This window comes from Microcaecilia unicolor, chromosome 4, assembly GCF_901765095.1.
Source record: "Microcaecilia unicolor chromosome 4, aMicUni1.1, whole genome shotgun sequence".
Classification (NCBI taxonomy): Eukaryota; Metazoa; Chordata; class Amphibia; order Gymnophiona; family Siphonopidae; genus Microcaecilia; species Microcaecilia unicolor.
The window spans coordinates 360,760,502-360,775,103 of record NC_044034.1 but is presented as its reverse complement, the minus strand read 5'-3'; the positions used below and the strand labels follow the sequence as shown (position 1 = coordinate 360,775,103).

General features: G+C 47.6%; 1 protein-coding gene across 1 annotated transcript in view; it reads right to left on the bottom strand.

Annotated features, from left to right (window-relative positions):
- ACE2 (angiotensin I converting enzyme 2) overlaps positions 1 to 14,602 on the bottom strand; it is a 100,235-nt gene that overhangs the window by 39,264 nt on the left and 46,369 nt on the right. Inside the window, exons 8-10 of the mRNA XM_030202314.1 lie at positions 13,231 to 13,400; positions 7,145 to 7,371; positions 24 to 168 (exon numbers count right to left, since the gene is read on the bottom strand). Of these exons, the coding sequence (XP_030058174.1) occupies positions 24 to 168; positions 7,145 to 7,371; positions 13,231 to 13,400 (542 nt within the window). The remainder of the gene's footprint in view (positions 1 to 23; positions 169 to 7,144; positions 7,372 to 13,230; positions 13,401 to 14,602) is intronic.

Here is a 14,602-nt window from a genome sequence, read left to right as displayed (position 1 = left end):
TCCCCCCCATTTCTTAGACTTACTTCATCTCCCACCACGTTTTTGTCCACTGGTCCTTGGGAATTTCCCCACTGAATACCTTCCATCTCCATTCTTCCAGCATGTAGGTGAAAGGCAACGTGGCGACAATGGTCAGGGCTTGCCTGAATAAGAAGTTGATGGTAGTCTCTATATAAAAAAAATTATTTTGTTATTACTATTCAAATGTTAATGCCGTTTCTCAATGAACTCTTTGCCGCCGGAGGATGTAGTAACAGCGGTTAGCATATCTGGGTTTAAAAAAAGGTTTGGACAAATTCCTGGAGGAAACGTCCATAGACTGCTATAGAGACAGACATGGGGAGGGGTACCTGGTCAAAACAGCCCCAACAAAATGGCCCCCGACAAAAAAGCTCCAAACAAAAAAAGCTCCTGACATAACAGCCACTGTCAAAACGGCCGGCCCACAATATAGCCCTTGACAAATTAGCTCCCTGACAAAAGGGCCCGATTAGGCTGCCTAGAATATGGCACTGCATTTTTTTCTAGGGGCAATTTTGTGAAGGGTTATTTTGTGGGAGGAGCCATTTTGTCAAGGGCTATTTTGTTACCAGGCTATTTTGTCAGGGCTATTATGTCGGGGTGCCATGGGATTGGTAGCATGGAAAGTTGCCACTATTTGGGTTTCTGCCAGGTGCTTTGCGACCTGGCTTGGCCACCGTTGGAAACAGGATACTGGGCTAGATGGACCACTGGTCTGACCCAGTATGGCTATTCTTATGTTCTTATACGACTCCAAAAATGTACCTTCTCTGCAGTAACAGGAGGATCATTCCAAGTCCACTGCTGCAGAGATAGTGCCACTCAAAGTACTAAGGGGCAAGACTAGTCTCTAAGAAGCCCCAGTAACAGGTGGTCTATAGAAATTTGAGGGAAATGTAATGATGAGTGTTAATTAGAAACCTAGAAAAGAACAGCAGGTAAAGACCGTATGACGCCTAGGTGCCCGCTGTGTGAGTGCAAGGGCAGGGGCGTAGCCAGACAGCCAGTGGCATAGCCAAGGGTGGGCCTGGGTGGGCCCAGGCCCACCTACTTTGGGCTCAGACCCACCCAGTAGCAGCACATCTATGAAGTGTCTGGCAGGAATTCCCAAGCCCCACCAGCCGAAAATTCCTGTCCTTCCTGCATACCAGCCTTCCCTCTGATGTATTCCTGCCTATGCAGAAACAGGAAGTTGCATCATAGGGAAGGCTGTGGAGCCAACATGAGCAGTGTGTATTATTTGCTGCTTGCTGCCAGTGAAAATCTGCTATTTAAAAGGTATGGGAGAAGGGGGATGTTTGAGAGACCATATGGCATGCAGGCGAGAGAGGGAGAGACCAAATCACTTGTGGGAGAGGACGGACTTCTTCTGCCCACCCATCTTGGACTCAGGCCCACTCAAAATTGGGTGTCTGGCTACGCCCCTGCAGACAGCCAATTTTGGGTGGGCCTCAGTCCAAGGTGGGTGGGCATGGAATTCATGCCCTCCCCCTCCCGTCCCTAGCCCCCCTCTGCTCTGCTCTTCAACCCTCCCTCCACCTGCAAGCCCACAATATTAAATACCTGAGCAGGAGGAAATCTTCAGCTGGCGAGGTTTGTAGATCCCCTCCTATTCAGACAGTCAGCGCTCTTCCAAACAAGCCAGCAGCACTTTCCTTGAGCTGATGCCACGGCCAGCAGGCTGTGCATGCGTGAAAACTAAGCTTGTGAAGAGGGGCTGGTGTTGGTTTCAGCTGGAGGCAAGTGCAGCCAGCTGCCGTTTGAAAGAGCACTGGCTGCCTGAGAAGGAGGACATCTTCAGCTGACGGGGCTTGAGGACCTCTGCAAGCCATAGCAAGAGTGTACAATTTTGGGTGGGCCAGAGTCCAAATAGGGTGGGCCCTGGCCCACCCAGGCCCACCTATGGCTACGCCACTGTAGCTAGGGTACCCCCCAATATTCTTTCCAGCACTGTACTGGTGTTGTAGGGACCTGGGAGAACTGGCAAAACGGGGCCTGGTAGGGTTTGAGAGAAATGGAAAGCCTGTCATATAGTGACAAAGATTTCTCTGAAGGGGAAAGGAGGGGCCTTGAAGGATATGGACTGTGAACACTTGGCAGAGGATCATTATCTGCTGAACTAAATGTTCTAGCAAAGGCCTTGAAACATAGACATAAAAAGAACATAGTAATTAGTGTAGCTTAGCCTCAGAAGGAAGTACGTGAGTCAGAAAGATACAATGTACCTATTGATGTATCAAGACGGACAGGGCCTGAGAAAGGGAAAAGTGTGTTGCTTACTAATTATGTTACCATGCCAAAGAATGAATCTGTATTCTGAAATTTGCTAATAAAAGCAGCTCAGCAAAAAGGAGGGCTCAGAGAGTTATCTTACAAGGCTGCTGGATGTTTGCAACTGTGATAACCTCTCCTGAAGCTGGCTTTAGTTACAACCAGTGGTGTGCTGGAGCAGGCTCTCACGGGCTCGCAAGAGCCGGTTGTTAAGTTTTTAAAAATTTGGGGAGCCGGTTGTTAAAGTAGGGCCCTCCATGGCTACTTTAACAACTGGCTCCCAAAATGTGGGCTTGGGCCCCCTGCTGAATTCTCTTTTACTTTGCTGGGGGGATGCTGAGCCCTGCCAGCCAAGTAAATAGACTACTGCTGCTCCCCACTCCTTGTTTCCAGCTCTGAGCAGCAGGCTGGGACTTCTCCAGCATGTGTGAGAAGTTCCAGCATGCTGCTCAGAGCAAGACGTTGGGAGTGGTGGCAGTCCATTTATTGGCTGCCAGCAAAGGTATGCCTAGCGTGCCCGCACGAAGGGAGGTAGGAGAGAGAGGCAAGTGTTGCTCCCCACCCCCCGGTCACCCCTGGCCCTTCCAACTGAAGCTGGCTACCTCCGGAGAAAGAGCCTGTTGTTAAAAATTTACCAGCACACCCCTGGTTACAACTGTAGCCTGAGTTACGTTTTATATCCTCGAACACGCCTTGGGCTCTGAAAAGTTATTTCCTCGAACACGCCTTGGGCTTTGAAAAGGGCCCCCCCCCTAAGTTTGTTTAGGAGGCAGTGGTGAGTTAAGTGACTTGCCCAAGTTCTCAAGGAGCAGCGGTGGGACTTGATCCCTGGCTTCCCTGTTTCTCCGCCTGCTTCTCTAACCATTAGATAACAGCTGATACTTTTTCCAAACTAAAGCCCAGCAGATCTAAAGCCTGGTGGCTATTTGGCAACTTACTAAAAAAATTGATATGCCATTTTATGGTTGCTAGGTGGCAGGAGACCACTGGCAGAGTTCAGGGGTGGCCCGACCATTAGGCCGCCTAAGGCGGGGGCTTCAGGTTGCACTCTTTGGGGAGTGGCACCTCCCCCTTCCTTCCTCCACTCCTTTCACAGCATTTACCTGCTTTATTCATCACGTTTTAAAAGCCAGCGGCAGCAGCGATTCCCATTGGCTGCCCTGCCGCTAGTACCTGCCTCTTCCCTTGACTGAAGCTGATGTAACTTCCTATTTTGTCAGAGGCAGCCTATGGGAATCATTGACGCTGCCAGATTTTGGTAAACATTGCGAATGGGGTGGAGGAAGGAAGAAGGTGACATCTGGGCCCAGGAGGGGGCAGCATCTCGATTCGGGGGGGGGGAGCGGCATCTCGGTCTAGGGGGGAGCAGCATCTTGGTCCAGGGGAAGGGGGTGGCATCTCAGCCCGGGGAAGGGGAAGCGGCATCTTAGCTCCGCCTTAGGCGGTCTCTTGCCTTGGGCCGCCCCTGGCAGAGTTGGGGTGGGGGAGAAAGGACATGCTGGCTCACAGACTCTGTGTGTTTTCTGGCTTGGCTCCTTCCCTGGCTTTCTTCCAGTTTAACTGCTGAGTCCTTGCTCCCCTCTTTGCTCTAGGTAAAACAGTGGAGCCACCTCCCAGGTCTCAACTAGGCTCCCTGAGCTGGATGCTTGTTCTTTGGCCACTGGAGCAATATCCTGCAGGCAGCCCAGAACACAGTGGCTTAGTACGAGAACATGGTCCTATACCCTGGGCTGCTAGAACATCTTCTCCCACCCAACATGTAATCTTTGAGGGTTCAAACTATGATCTCTGCTGGGCTTCCAGAGCTCAGGGTGTGCGTGTGGCAAAGAATGTGATGTGGACTCTGCGGGCAGAGGGTGGCCATTTGCCTAAAATCTGTGAGTATCAGGGGACATGCCAGGGAGAGCAAATGATCCAAGCTGGTGGTCAATGGGGAGTCCCAAATTGAAGATGAATTAAACCTACTAATGAAAGGTAGTCTCACCTGTAGAGGAAAGAGAGAAGTGGGAAGCAGTAAGGGGTGCGTGAGCCGAACATGCATGGAACAGCAGCTGACTAGGGAAAAGTGCATTGGAGTTTGCTGGGGAGGGAACTAGAAGGGAAAATGAGGAGCACAACGGGCTAAAATGATTTAGGGAGTGAAGAAGGCAAAGGGTTCGTAAGCTCACTGCCCCCAAAATATAAAACATCAAATTATGCCTATGCAGGTGGAGAAAAATTAAAAAGTACAGAGGGAGTGGGGAGGAGGAGAGGACAAAGGCGAGCGAGGAGGAATAAAGCATGGGCTGGAAGAGAGGGACTGGTTGGAGAAAAGTGCTGTGGATGGAGAGATTGGCAGGACCCTAGCCAGTGGCGTTCCTACGGGGGCTGACACCCGGGGCGGATTGCCGATGCGCCCCGCCCCCCAGGTGCAGCGCCCCCCCCCTGGAACAGCGCGATGCCCCCCCCCCCGGCAAAAAAACCCGATCTCCCGGCGAACCCCTCCCCCCGGGTGCACGCCGCTGGGGGGGGGGGGGGGTCACGCACCTGCCGGCTCTTCATTTTCATGCTCGCTCTGCCCCGGAACAGGAAGTAACCTGTTCCGGGGCAGAGGGAGCATGAAAACGAAAAGCCGACAGGCGCGCGGCACCCCCCCAGCGGTGTGCACCTGGGGCGGACCGCCCCCCCCTTGGTACGCCACTGACCCTAGCTTTTAATTCATCCACATTGCCTGCCCTGCCTTTGACATTTAGATACAGGCTGGTCATTCACTACCAGATGTATTTTGCTTTTTTTTTTTTTTCTTTGCCAGGTGAGGGGAAATTAATTGTGAGTTATGACTGAGTTCAGCATCCCAAATCAGTGTCAAAAGTTGGCGCCTGTGATATGGCCTATCCAGTCTGCCCTTCCATACCATCTACCATCCCTTCCTCCCCCTTAGAAATCCTATGTGCAAATCCCATGCTTTCTTGAATTCAGATACAGTCCTCATCGAAAGTAAAGATCCTCACCACATGGAGATGCTGTTTTTGGCTCCAGATTTTACCTGGAGAGGGAAGATTGGAAGCCCAGGAATGTGACAGTAAATACTGGAGAACTAGTTTGGGAGGAGGTGGGCTCTGGGTGCATCCTGCTTGCCTTAGTCCAAACAAGTCATGCATGTGGGAAATAGAAGAGAGGGGGGGAGAGGGAGAGAGAGAAAGAGAGAGGGGGAGGAGAGAGAGGGAGAGGGGGGAGGAAAGAGAGAGGGGGAGAGAGAGGGGGGAAGAGAGAGAGGGAGAGAGAGAGAAAGAGTGAGAGAGGGGGAGGGAGAGAGAGAGAGGGGGGGAAGAGAGAGAGGGAGAGAGAGAGAAAGAGAGGGGGGAGGGAGAGAGAGATAGAGGGGGGAGGAGAGAGAGAGAGAGAGGGGGAGAGGGGGGAGGAGAGAGAGGGGGGAAGAGAGAGAGGGAGAGAGAGAGAGGGGGGGAGGGAGAGAGAGAGAAAGAGAGAGAGAGAGGGGGAGGGAGAGAGAGAGAAAAAGAGAGAGAGAGGGGGAGGGAGAGAGAGAGAAAAAGAGAGAAGAAAGAGGGAGGAGAGAAGAGAAGAGAATAGGAGGGGGGCAAGAGAGCGGGAGGGGAGAGAGAAGGGAGACGGAGAGAGAAGCGAGACAAGAGAGCAAGAGAGAGATAGGGAACGGGAGAGGGGAGGGACGAGAGAGAGCGGGAGAGGGGGGAGGAAAGAGATAGGGGGAGAGAAGAGGGGGAAGAGAGAAGACGGGAGAGATTTGAGAGAAAGAGCGAGGGGGAAGGAGAGATGAGAGAGAGGAGGACAGCGACAGAGAAAAAGAGAGAAGAAAGAGGGAGGGACGGAGAGAGAAAGAGAGAGCAAGAGAGAGATAGGGGAAGGGAGAGGGGGAGGGAGAGAGAGAGAGGGAGAGGGGGGAGGAAAGAGATAGGGGGAGAGAGAGAGGGGGAAGAGAAAGAGGGAGAGAGAGAAAGAGAGAGGGGGAAGGAGAGAGAGAGAGGGAGACAGAGAAAAAGAGAGAAGAAAGAGGGAGGGACGGAGAGAGAAAGAGAGAGCAAGAGAGAGATAGGGGAAGGGAGAGGGGGAGGGAGAGAGAGAGAGGGAGAGGGGGGAGGAAAGAGATAGGGGGAGAGAGAGAGGGGGAAGAGAAAGAGGGAGAGAGAGAGAAAGAGAGAGGGGGAAGGAGAGAGAGAGAGGGAGACAGAGAGAAAAAGAGAGAAGAAAGAGGGAGGGACGGAGAGAGAAAGAGAGAGCAAGAGAGAGATAGGGGAAGGGAGAGGGGGAGGGAGAGAGAGAAAGGGGGAAGGAGGGAGGGAGAGAGAGAGAGAGAGAAATGATAAGTAGTAGTAGAGATGAATCCCACAGAGAAAGGAGATGGGACTTTGCCTGGTGTAGAGTGACTGCACAGACAAGAAGGAGGAGTGGCAGCATAAGTCTAGATAATTTTTATACTAACATAGCAGTGAGAAACTGAGAAAGAGAACAGGGACTTTTTAAAGAGGCACCTACAAGGGAGCAGAGAGTTTGAGAGGGGTGCAATTTGCTCTGCTTTTGCTCACTTTGGGAGAGCCAGTCGGGGAACAAAATCCGACATTGACTATGTTTCGGTAACAAGCTGTTTCAAGGCATACCCCCATGTTCACACCATCAACATCTTCAAACCCCCATCAACAGGCATTTTTATCTGAACATTTTCTATACGAGATGTTGAGTTTGCCTTATTTTCTATTTTCCAATTCAAAAATCCACAATCTCGGAAGCCAACCTAGGCAAAAGTATTTCCGTTCCCGTATCAGCTCAGTGTTTTACTTTTTACCAGAGTGACTAATACAATCTCGCACTAGAAAGTGAGTCTACAAATGAATCTTACCATAATCTTCCTGAAACGTGGGCTCCAGTAGGCCGAGAGATTTTAAATGCTTGGGAGTAGCTGCAGACAGTGACATGATTTCCCCCACTGCCTCGTGGAACCCTTCATTTGCCCCGCCTCTCAGTAAAAAACTCAAGTTTGAGTAGGCCATGTCATATTGAATGTGTCCCAGTTCGTGGTGGACGGTCAGGAAATCCTCCATGTCCACTTTGGTGCACATTTTTATCCTGCGTAAAAGCACAGCACGATCAAACAAGACACAAACTGGAGAACATCCTTATGCTAATTATTCTTCTGTTAAATTTGCAACCCACTTGACTGCAGAAGGGGTGTAGCTGAGGGTCAGCCAGCAAGAAGAAGTAACTAACTTGCTAGTCTCACTCACACACACATACTGCAGCGGGACACGTTTATCCACTCCTACTCTAGCTGAGATAACATTTAACCATTTCTCTGACCTCATGTGCAACTTTCTTTTAAATCAATCACCTTACTTTCTAACTCTTCCTACTTTCTTACCTACTTATATGTTACTTCTTTGCTTTACCCTTCACTATCTATATATATAAAACTCACCCTCAACGTTCTATTGTCTGACGTCACTGAAGCCAAGGTTCGTAAGTTCCAAGCTCTGAAGCCAAGAAAATCACAGTCTCGGGGCCCCGCCCTCGCGTCAAACGTTATGACGTTGAGGGCGGAGCAATTCACTCACATCAACGGCGGCCAGTGCGGCGCAATGGGCCACCTACTGACGACGAAGGTGTGTTGGGTGGGGGGGGGCCACAGTCACACATCGACGGTGGCCACGGCGGCGCAATGCCGTCACTAACAACAAAGGTGCGTTGGGTGGGGGGGTCCAGAGGAAAGCCTTGCTAGCGCCCATTTCATTGGCTCCAGAAACGGGCCTTTTTTTTTCACTAGTGAATTATTATTTTCTATTACGTATTGTGTTGACATTGTAAGTATTATACTATGCCATATTTTGTATTGTTATTTGAATATTTTTACTGCTGTAATTGCCTATTGCTCATGTTTGATCTATTCTTACTGTACACCGCCTTGAGTGAATTCCTTCAAAAAGGCAGTAAATAAATCCTAATATATAAAAGAAATAAATAAAAAAGAAGCATTAAATATGGCTAGGTGGATATTTAAAAGTGCTTAAGTGCTGCAAAAGTGGTTTTAAAAATAAAATCAGCTACATGGCTAAAATTATTATGTTATACACAAACTGTTGCACAGTATTAATCGAATACTTCTAACAAAAGCCTATGCTAATGTTCTTCTAGTACTTTTGTGGTACTTATATGATAATGATTACATTACCCAAATTGCAAAGGACTCAAATACAAAACAACCCATGCATCCAGCTTCTCCTACGTAAGCGCACAACTATGGAATGGACTCCCAAAAGCTGGAAAAACAATCCATGACCATCTAAACTTCAGAAAATCACTAAAAACCAACCTCTTCAAAAAGGCTTACCCCACCGATCCACCATAAATCCCCACGCCCAGCAACACAGCTCAACCAACGATCGCACTGGACAATATACAATCTTCACTCCCTTCGACCTTCATGGTGCCTGACACACACCTACCTCATTTGACCACAATACAACCTTGCATTTGTTATCAACCGACTGGCGAACGCCTTTACGGTACTATGTACTACTACTTAACATTTCTAAAGCGCTACTAGGGTTACGCAGCGCTGTACAATTTCACATGGAAGGACAGTCCCTGCTCAAGGAGCTTACAATCTAAAAGACAGGTGTACAATCTAAAGACAAGTATACGATCTAAAAGACAGGTGTAAATCTAGAGACAAGTGTACAATCTAAAAGACAAGTGTAGAGTCGATCTGATAGGGCATACTATATTTCTCAAAAGGTTAGGTGCCAAAAGCAGCATTGAAGAGGTGAGTTTTAAGCAGAGATTTGAAGATGGGTAGGGAGGGGGCTTGGCGTAGGGGTTGAGGAAGATTGTTCCAAGCGTAGGGTGAGGCAAGACAGAATGAGCGGAGCCTGGAGTTGGCAGTGGTGGAGAAGGGAACTGAAAGGAGGGATTTGTCCTGTGAGCGGAGGTTACGGGCGGGAACATAGGGGGAGATGAGGGTAGAGAGGTAGTGAGGAGCCGCAGACTGGATGCATTTGTAGGTAAGAAGGAGAAGCTTGAATTGTATGCAGTAACTGATCGGAAGCCAGTGAAGTGACCTGAGGAGAGGGGTGATATGAGCATATCGGTCAAGGCGGAATATAAGACGTGCAGCAGAGTTCTGAACAGATTGAAGGGGGGATAGGTGGCTAAGTGGGAGGCCGGTGAGGAGTAAGTTGCAGTAGTCAAGGCGAGAGGTAATGAGAGCGTGGACGAGAGTTCGTGTGGTGTGCTCCGAGAGGAAAGGGCGAATTTTGCTGATGTTAAAGAGGAAGTGCAAGATTCGCTTATATCCATGATTTAAGACCGCTCCTCTGCAGGAAAGACTCCGCATAAGCGTACACACGGAATATGTAAGCCACATTGAGCCTGCAAATAGGTGGGAAAATGTGGGGTACAAATGTAACGAATAAATAAATATATAAAATGAAAAAACTCGGAAGCCCCTAGTGCTCAGTGCCGAGGGGCTCAATGGGCAGCTGCTTAATCATAGCTCAGAAAAACCTGCTTATTACTTATGTCCTTTTCATGCTTGCATTTTTTAATCAATTTTATAAATTTTGGGCACCATTTTGAAGAAAATATGCCGAAGAGATGTCAGTTTAAGGATGGCAGGTAAGATATTTTTCAAGTTCTGGCTGGGTTCTTGGCTTTTTGTGGTTTTAAAATTGATTTTGCTAGTGGGCATGCTGGACAGTGAAATTCTACTACTACTACTACTATTTAGCATTTCTATAGCGCTACAAAGCATACGCAGCGCTGCACAAACATAGAAGAAAGACAGTCCCTGCTCAAAGAGCTATGTAATAAAAGTGAGCCAAGTATAGGACAATCAAGCCATTGTGACATCACTGATGAGGTTGGCTCTTATTGGTAGCCTGAGGCATTATGACATCACAATACCACCTCTGATTACAAGAGACTACTACTACTACTACTACTACTACTACTATTTAGCATTTCTATAGCGCTACAAGGCATACGCAGCGCTGCACAAACATAGAAGAAAGACAGTCCCTGCTCAAAGAGCTATGTAATAAAAGTGAGCCAAGTATAGGACAATCAAGCCATTGTGACATCACTGATGAGGTTGGCTCTTATTGGTGGCCTGAGGCATTATGACATCACAATATCACCTCTGATTACAAGAGACTACTACTACTACTACTATTTAGCATTTCTATAGCGCTACAAGGCGTACGCAGCACTGCACAAACATAGAAGAAAGACAGTCCCTGCTCAAAGAGCTTACAATCTAATAGACAAAAAAAAATAAAGTAAGCAAATCAAATCAATTATTGTGTACAGGAAGGAGGAGGGTAGGTGGAGGCAGGTGGTTACAAGTGGTTACGAGTCAAAAGCAATGTTAAAGAGGTGGGCTTTCAGTCTAGATTTAAAGGTGGCCAAGGATGGGGCAAGACGTAGGGGCTCAGGAAGTTTATTCCAGGCGTAGGGTGCAGCGAGACAGAAGGCGCGAAGTCTGGAGTTGGCAGTAGTGGAGAAGGGAACAGATAAGAAGGATTTATCCTTGATAAAGCCGGAGGGCGAAACAGGTCCCCGTTGGGAGCGCTGGAATGAAGTCTTATGAACATTTGGATATTTTAATTGCAAAATTGAAATTCATATATAAAAAAATGCAAGCGTGAAAAGGACATAAGTAATAAGCAGGTTTTTCTGAGCTATGATTAAGCAGCTGCCCATTGAGCCCCTCGGCACTGAGCACTAGGCACTTCTGAAGTCTTTTCCTCCGAGTTTTTTCATTATCATATAAGTACCACATAAATACTAGAACAAGATTAGCCAGGCTTTTGCCAGGCGTAAAGTTATTACATTACTTTAGACAAGTCTCGTGAGTTCAGTGTGGTTAGCAATGCAAGAAACTGCTCATTCCCAGGATCCTAACATACCACGGGGCTCATTTTCAAAACAGAAAAAAGTCCAAGGAAACTGGCACAAAGCTGCAGATGGACGTGGTTCTTGCAAAAACGTCCAACTCGCTATTTTCAAAATACGTTTTGAAGATGTATTTTGAATTAATGTGGGATTAATTATCCCCTAGATTCCGCCTGGTACTGGAATACAGCTGTCCAGTACCAGAGAGAATCCCCAGAAGGCTGATCAGACCTCAAAACTGGCTCCATCTCTGAATAGAATAATTCAATTACGTTATAACCAAACCAAGACATTATTAACAGGTATTAATAAAGAGAAGGCGAGATAGGTTCAAATATAAGATTTATTACTCACCCAAACCTGGTTACATGTGAAACGTTGAATATAGGTATTCTTATGGGGAGAACTTTGGCAGGGTGACCACACAGATCAACCTCTAGCCTCTGACTCTCCCCCTATAGGGAGGCTGTCAGCCATATTTATACTCTTGATTTACATTGAGTTCTATGACGTTCTAAAAAAACTACTTTTGCGCAGTTGGCCCAGGTGGCCGGATGACAGATTCTGATATTTTTACCCTTGGAAAAAGTCCCCCACCTTTTTCCGGCAGATGGGCAGCTGTTTTTGTCCACAAATGTACTTTTTCACTTCTGCTTTTTCATGCACCTGGTACCAGGTCCCTCCCTGTTATCTCTGCGGTCAAAATCTATTTTCATCACTCCACCCTATCAAACTAAAGTCACAGTAAGAAAATTCTCATTTGAAATCAATCCTCCCTTGGCCTGTATTTCCCAGCAACCCTTAGGCTGGGCCAAGCTCTTCCAGCAGGGCCCAAGCCGGGTAGTAGGCCTCAGGCCTGTACTATATTTATACAATTTCTATGCAGTTTCATCTACAGTGTATCCAAATCACAAGGGGGAGTATCGGGACATGTTGGAAGCAGGATTTGGGCGTTTTCACAACTTGGATGTTTTTCTGCCATAATGGAACAACTACTACTACTACTACTACTATTTAGCATTTCTATAGCGCTACAAGGCGTACGCAGCGCTGCAGAAACATAGAAAGCAAAAACGTCCAGGGCTAAAAGTTGGATGTTTTAGTCTGCACCTCTTTCAATAATGACTAAGTCATAAAAAGGTGCCCTAAATGATCAGATGACCACTGGAGGGATTAGGGCATGACCTCCCCTTACTTCCCCAGACCCCAGTGGTTACTCACCCCCTTTTGCCCCATATGAAAGAAACAGTACATACCAACCTCTATGACAGCTTCAGATGTTATGGCCAGTCCTATTAGAGCAGCCAGCAGGTCCTTTATCAAAAGATTTATAACTATAATATGTATATACTAAATTGTCTGGATTGTGAGCCACATTGAACCTGAACCCTGGGGCCCTTTTACTAAGCCATGTAGGCGCCTACGCACGCCAAATTGGAATTACCGCCCGATTACCACGTGGCACCTGCGGTAATTTCAATTTTGGCGCATGTCCACTACACGCGTCTGAAAATGTTTTTTTTTATTTTCTGGCGCGCGTCAGCTACGCGCGTCAAGTGGTATTTGATGCGCGTAGACCATTACTGCCCGGTTACCGCGTCAGACCTTAGCGCTAGGTCAATGGCTTGTGGTAAGGTCTCAGACCCCAAAATGGACGCGCAGCAATTTTCATTTTGCCGGACTTCCTTTTTCAAAAAAATTTTTTAAAAAGGCATTTTTTTTGTGGGTGTGCTAAAAAATAATTCTGCGCGTGCCCAAAACACGCAACTGCACTACCGCAGGCCATTTTTCAGCGCATCTTAGTAAAAGGACCCCTCTGTTTGGTAATGTAGGATACAAATGTCATTATAAATAAATAACTAAATAAAGGTCGATGGGACCTGGACCTGAATCTAAGTGAGCCTCTGGTCTATAATGAAAACCCAGAAGAGCCACAAGGGACATGCACAAGGAAAGACATACTGGGCGCTGAAAAACACACCTTCCCAACGTACACCAAGATCATTAAGAGATGATGAGGGGATTCATGTACTATACCTGAAATCATTCTTGCCCAGGTCCCAGGCTGTAGGATGGCAGACCACCTTCCTTCCATCCGTAGGCTTCGTAAGCATAGAGTTAGTCCAGAAGTCAGGGTTCAACTTAAAGAGGCCAACAGAATAGAAAAAGTCTTCAGCTGCTCTAAACATGCCATCCACAGTCCAGCCCTGGAAGAGACAGCTCAGTTTTAGAGGTTTACTTCCCTATGAAGAAAGACTAAGGAGGCTAGGGCTTTTCAGCTTGGAGAAGAGACGGCTGAGGGGAGACATGATAGAGGTATACAAAATAATGAGTGGAGTGCAACAGGTGGATGTGAAGCGTCTGTTCGTGCTTTCCAAAAGTACTAGGACTAGGGGGCATGCGATGAAACTACAGTGTAGTAAATTTAAAACAAATCGTTGAAAAACTTTCTTCACCCAACACGTAACTAAACTCTGGAATTTGTTGCCGGAGAACTTGGTGAAGGCGGTTAGTTTGGCAGAGTTTAAAAGGGGGTTAGACGGTTTCCTAAAGGACAAGTCCATAAACCGCTACTAAATGGACTTGGAAAAAATCCACAATTCCGGGAATAACACGTATAGAATGTTTGTACGTTTGGGAAGCTCGCCAGGTGCCCTTGGCCTGGATTGGCCGCTGTCGTGGACAGGATGCTGGGCTCGATGGACCCTTGGTCTTTTCCCAGTGTGGCATTACTTATGTACAAGTTATTTTCAGTCAAAAATATGGTTTTAAATACATAATCCATTTCGTGGTGTTCTCAGTTGCATCTCCATCACTACCTTCAGATGATTCAGAAAGAAGAAACGACCTTTGTTATTTACTTCACTAATTTTCATCTTGGTCCTATTCTCCACCAGCGTTCCCTCTAAGCGGAGCACATGAGCGATTGCTCATACATTTTAGGGGTGTAGCTCACAGATTTACATGGTGGCTCACAAAAATGTTTCTTTTTGTGCTATATACAGAAATGCATCACTAATACTGGCGCTCAAAAATTGATGGTTTTTAAAACTTGTTGCCCACACACAAAAAAATTTGCACACACCAGGCCACTCCTTAGAGGAAACATCGCTCACCACCTTGTTTTGTTCTGCAAGTAGATTGAGTACTACTACTACTACTACTACTTAGCATTTCTATAGCACAGACTAGGGGCGTAGCTACGTGGGGCCACGGGGGCATGGGCCCCCCACAGATTAAGCCCTGGCCCCCTCTACATTTAACTCCCCCCCAGCCGCCGACCCCCGCCTGCCCCGCCACATCAGGTACCTTGTTTGCTGGCGGGGGTTCCCAACCCCCACCAGCCGAAGAGTCTTCTTTAGCGCTGGTCGACTCCGGCGCCTTCACTGTGTGATGATCTGTTTCTGAC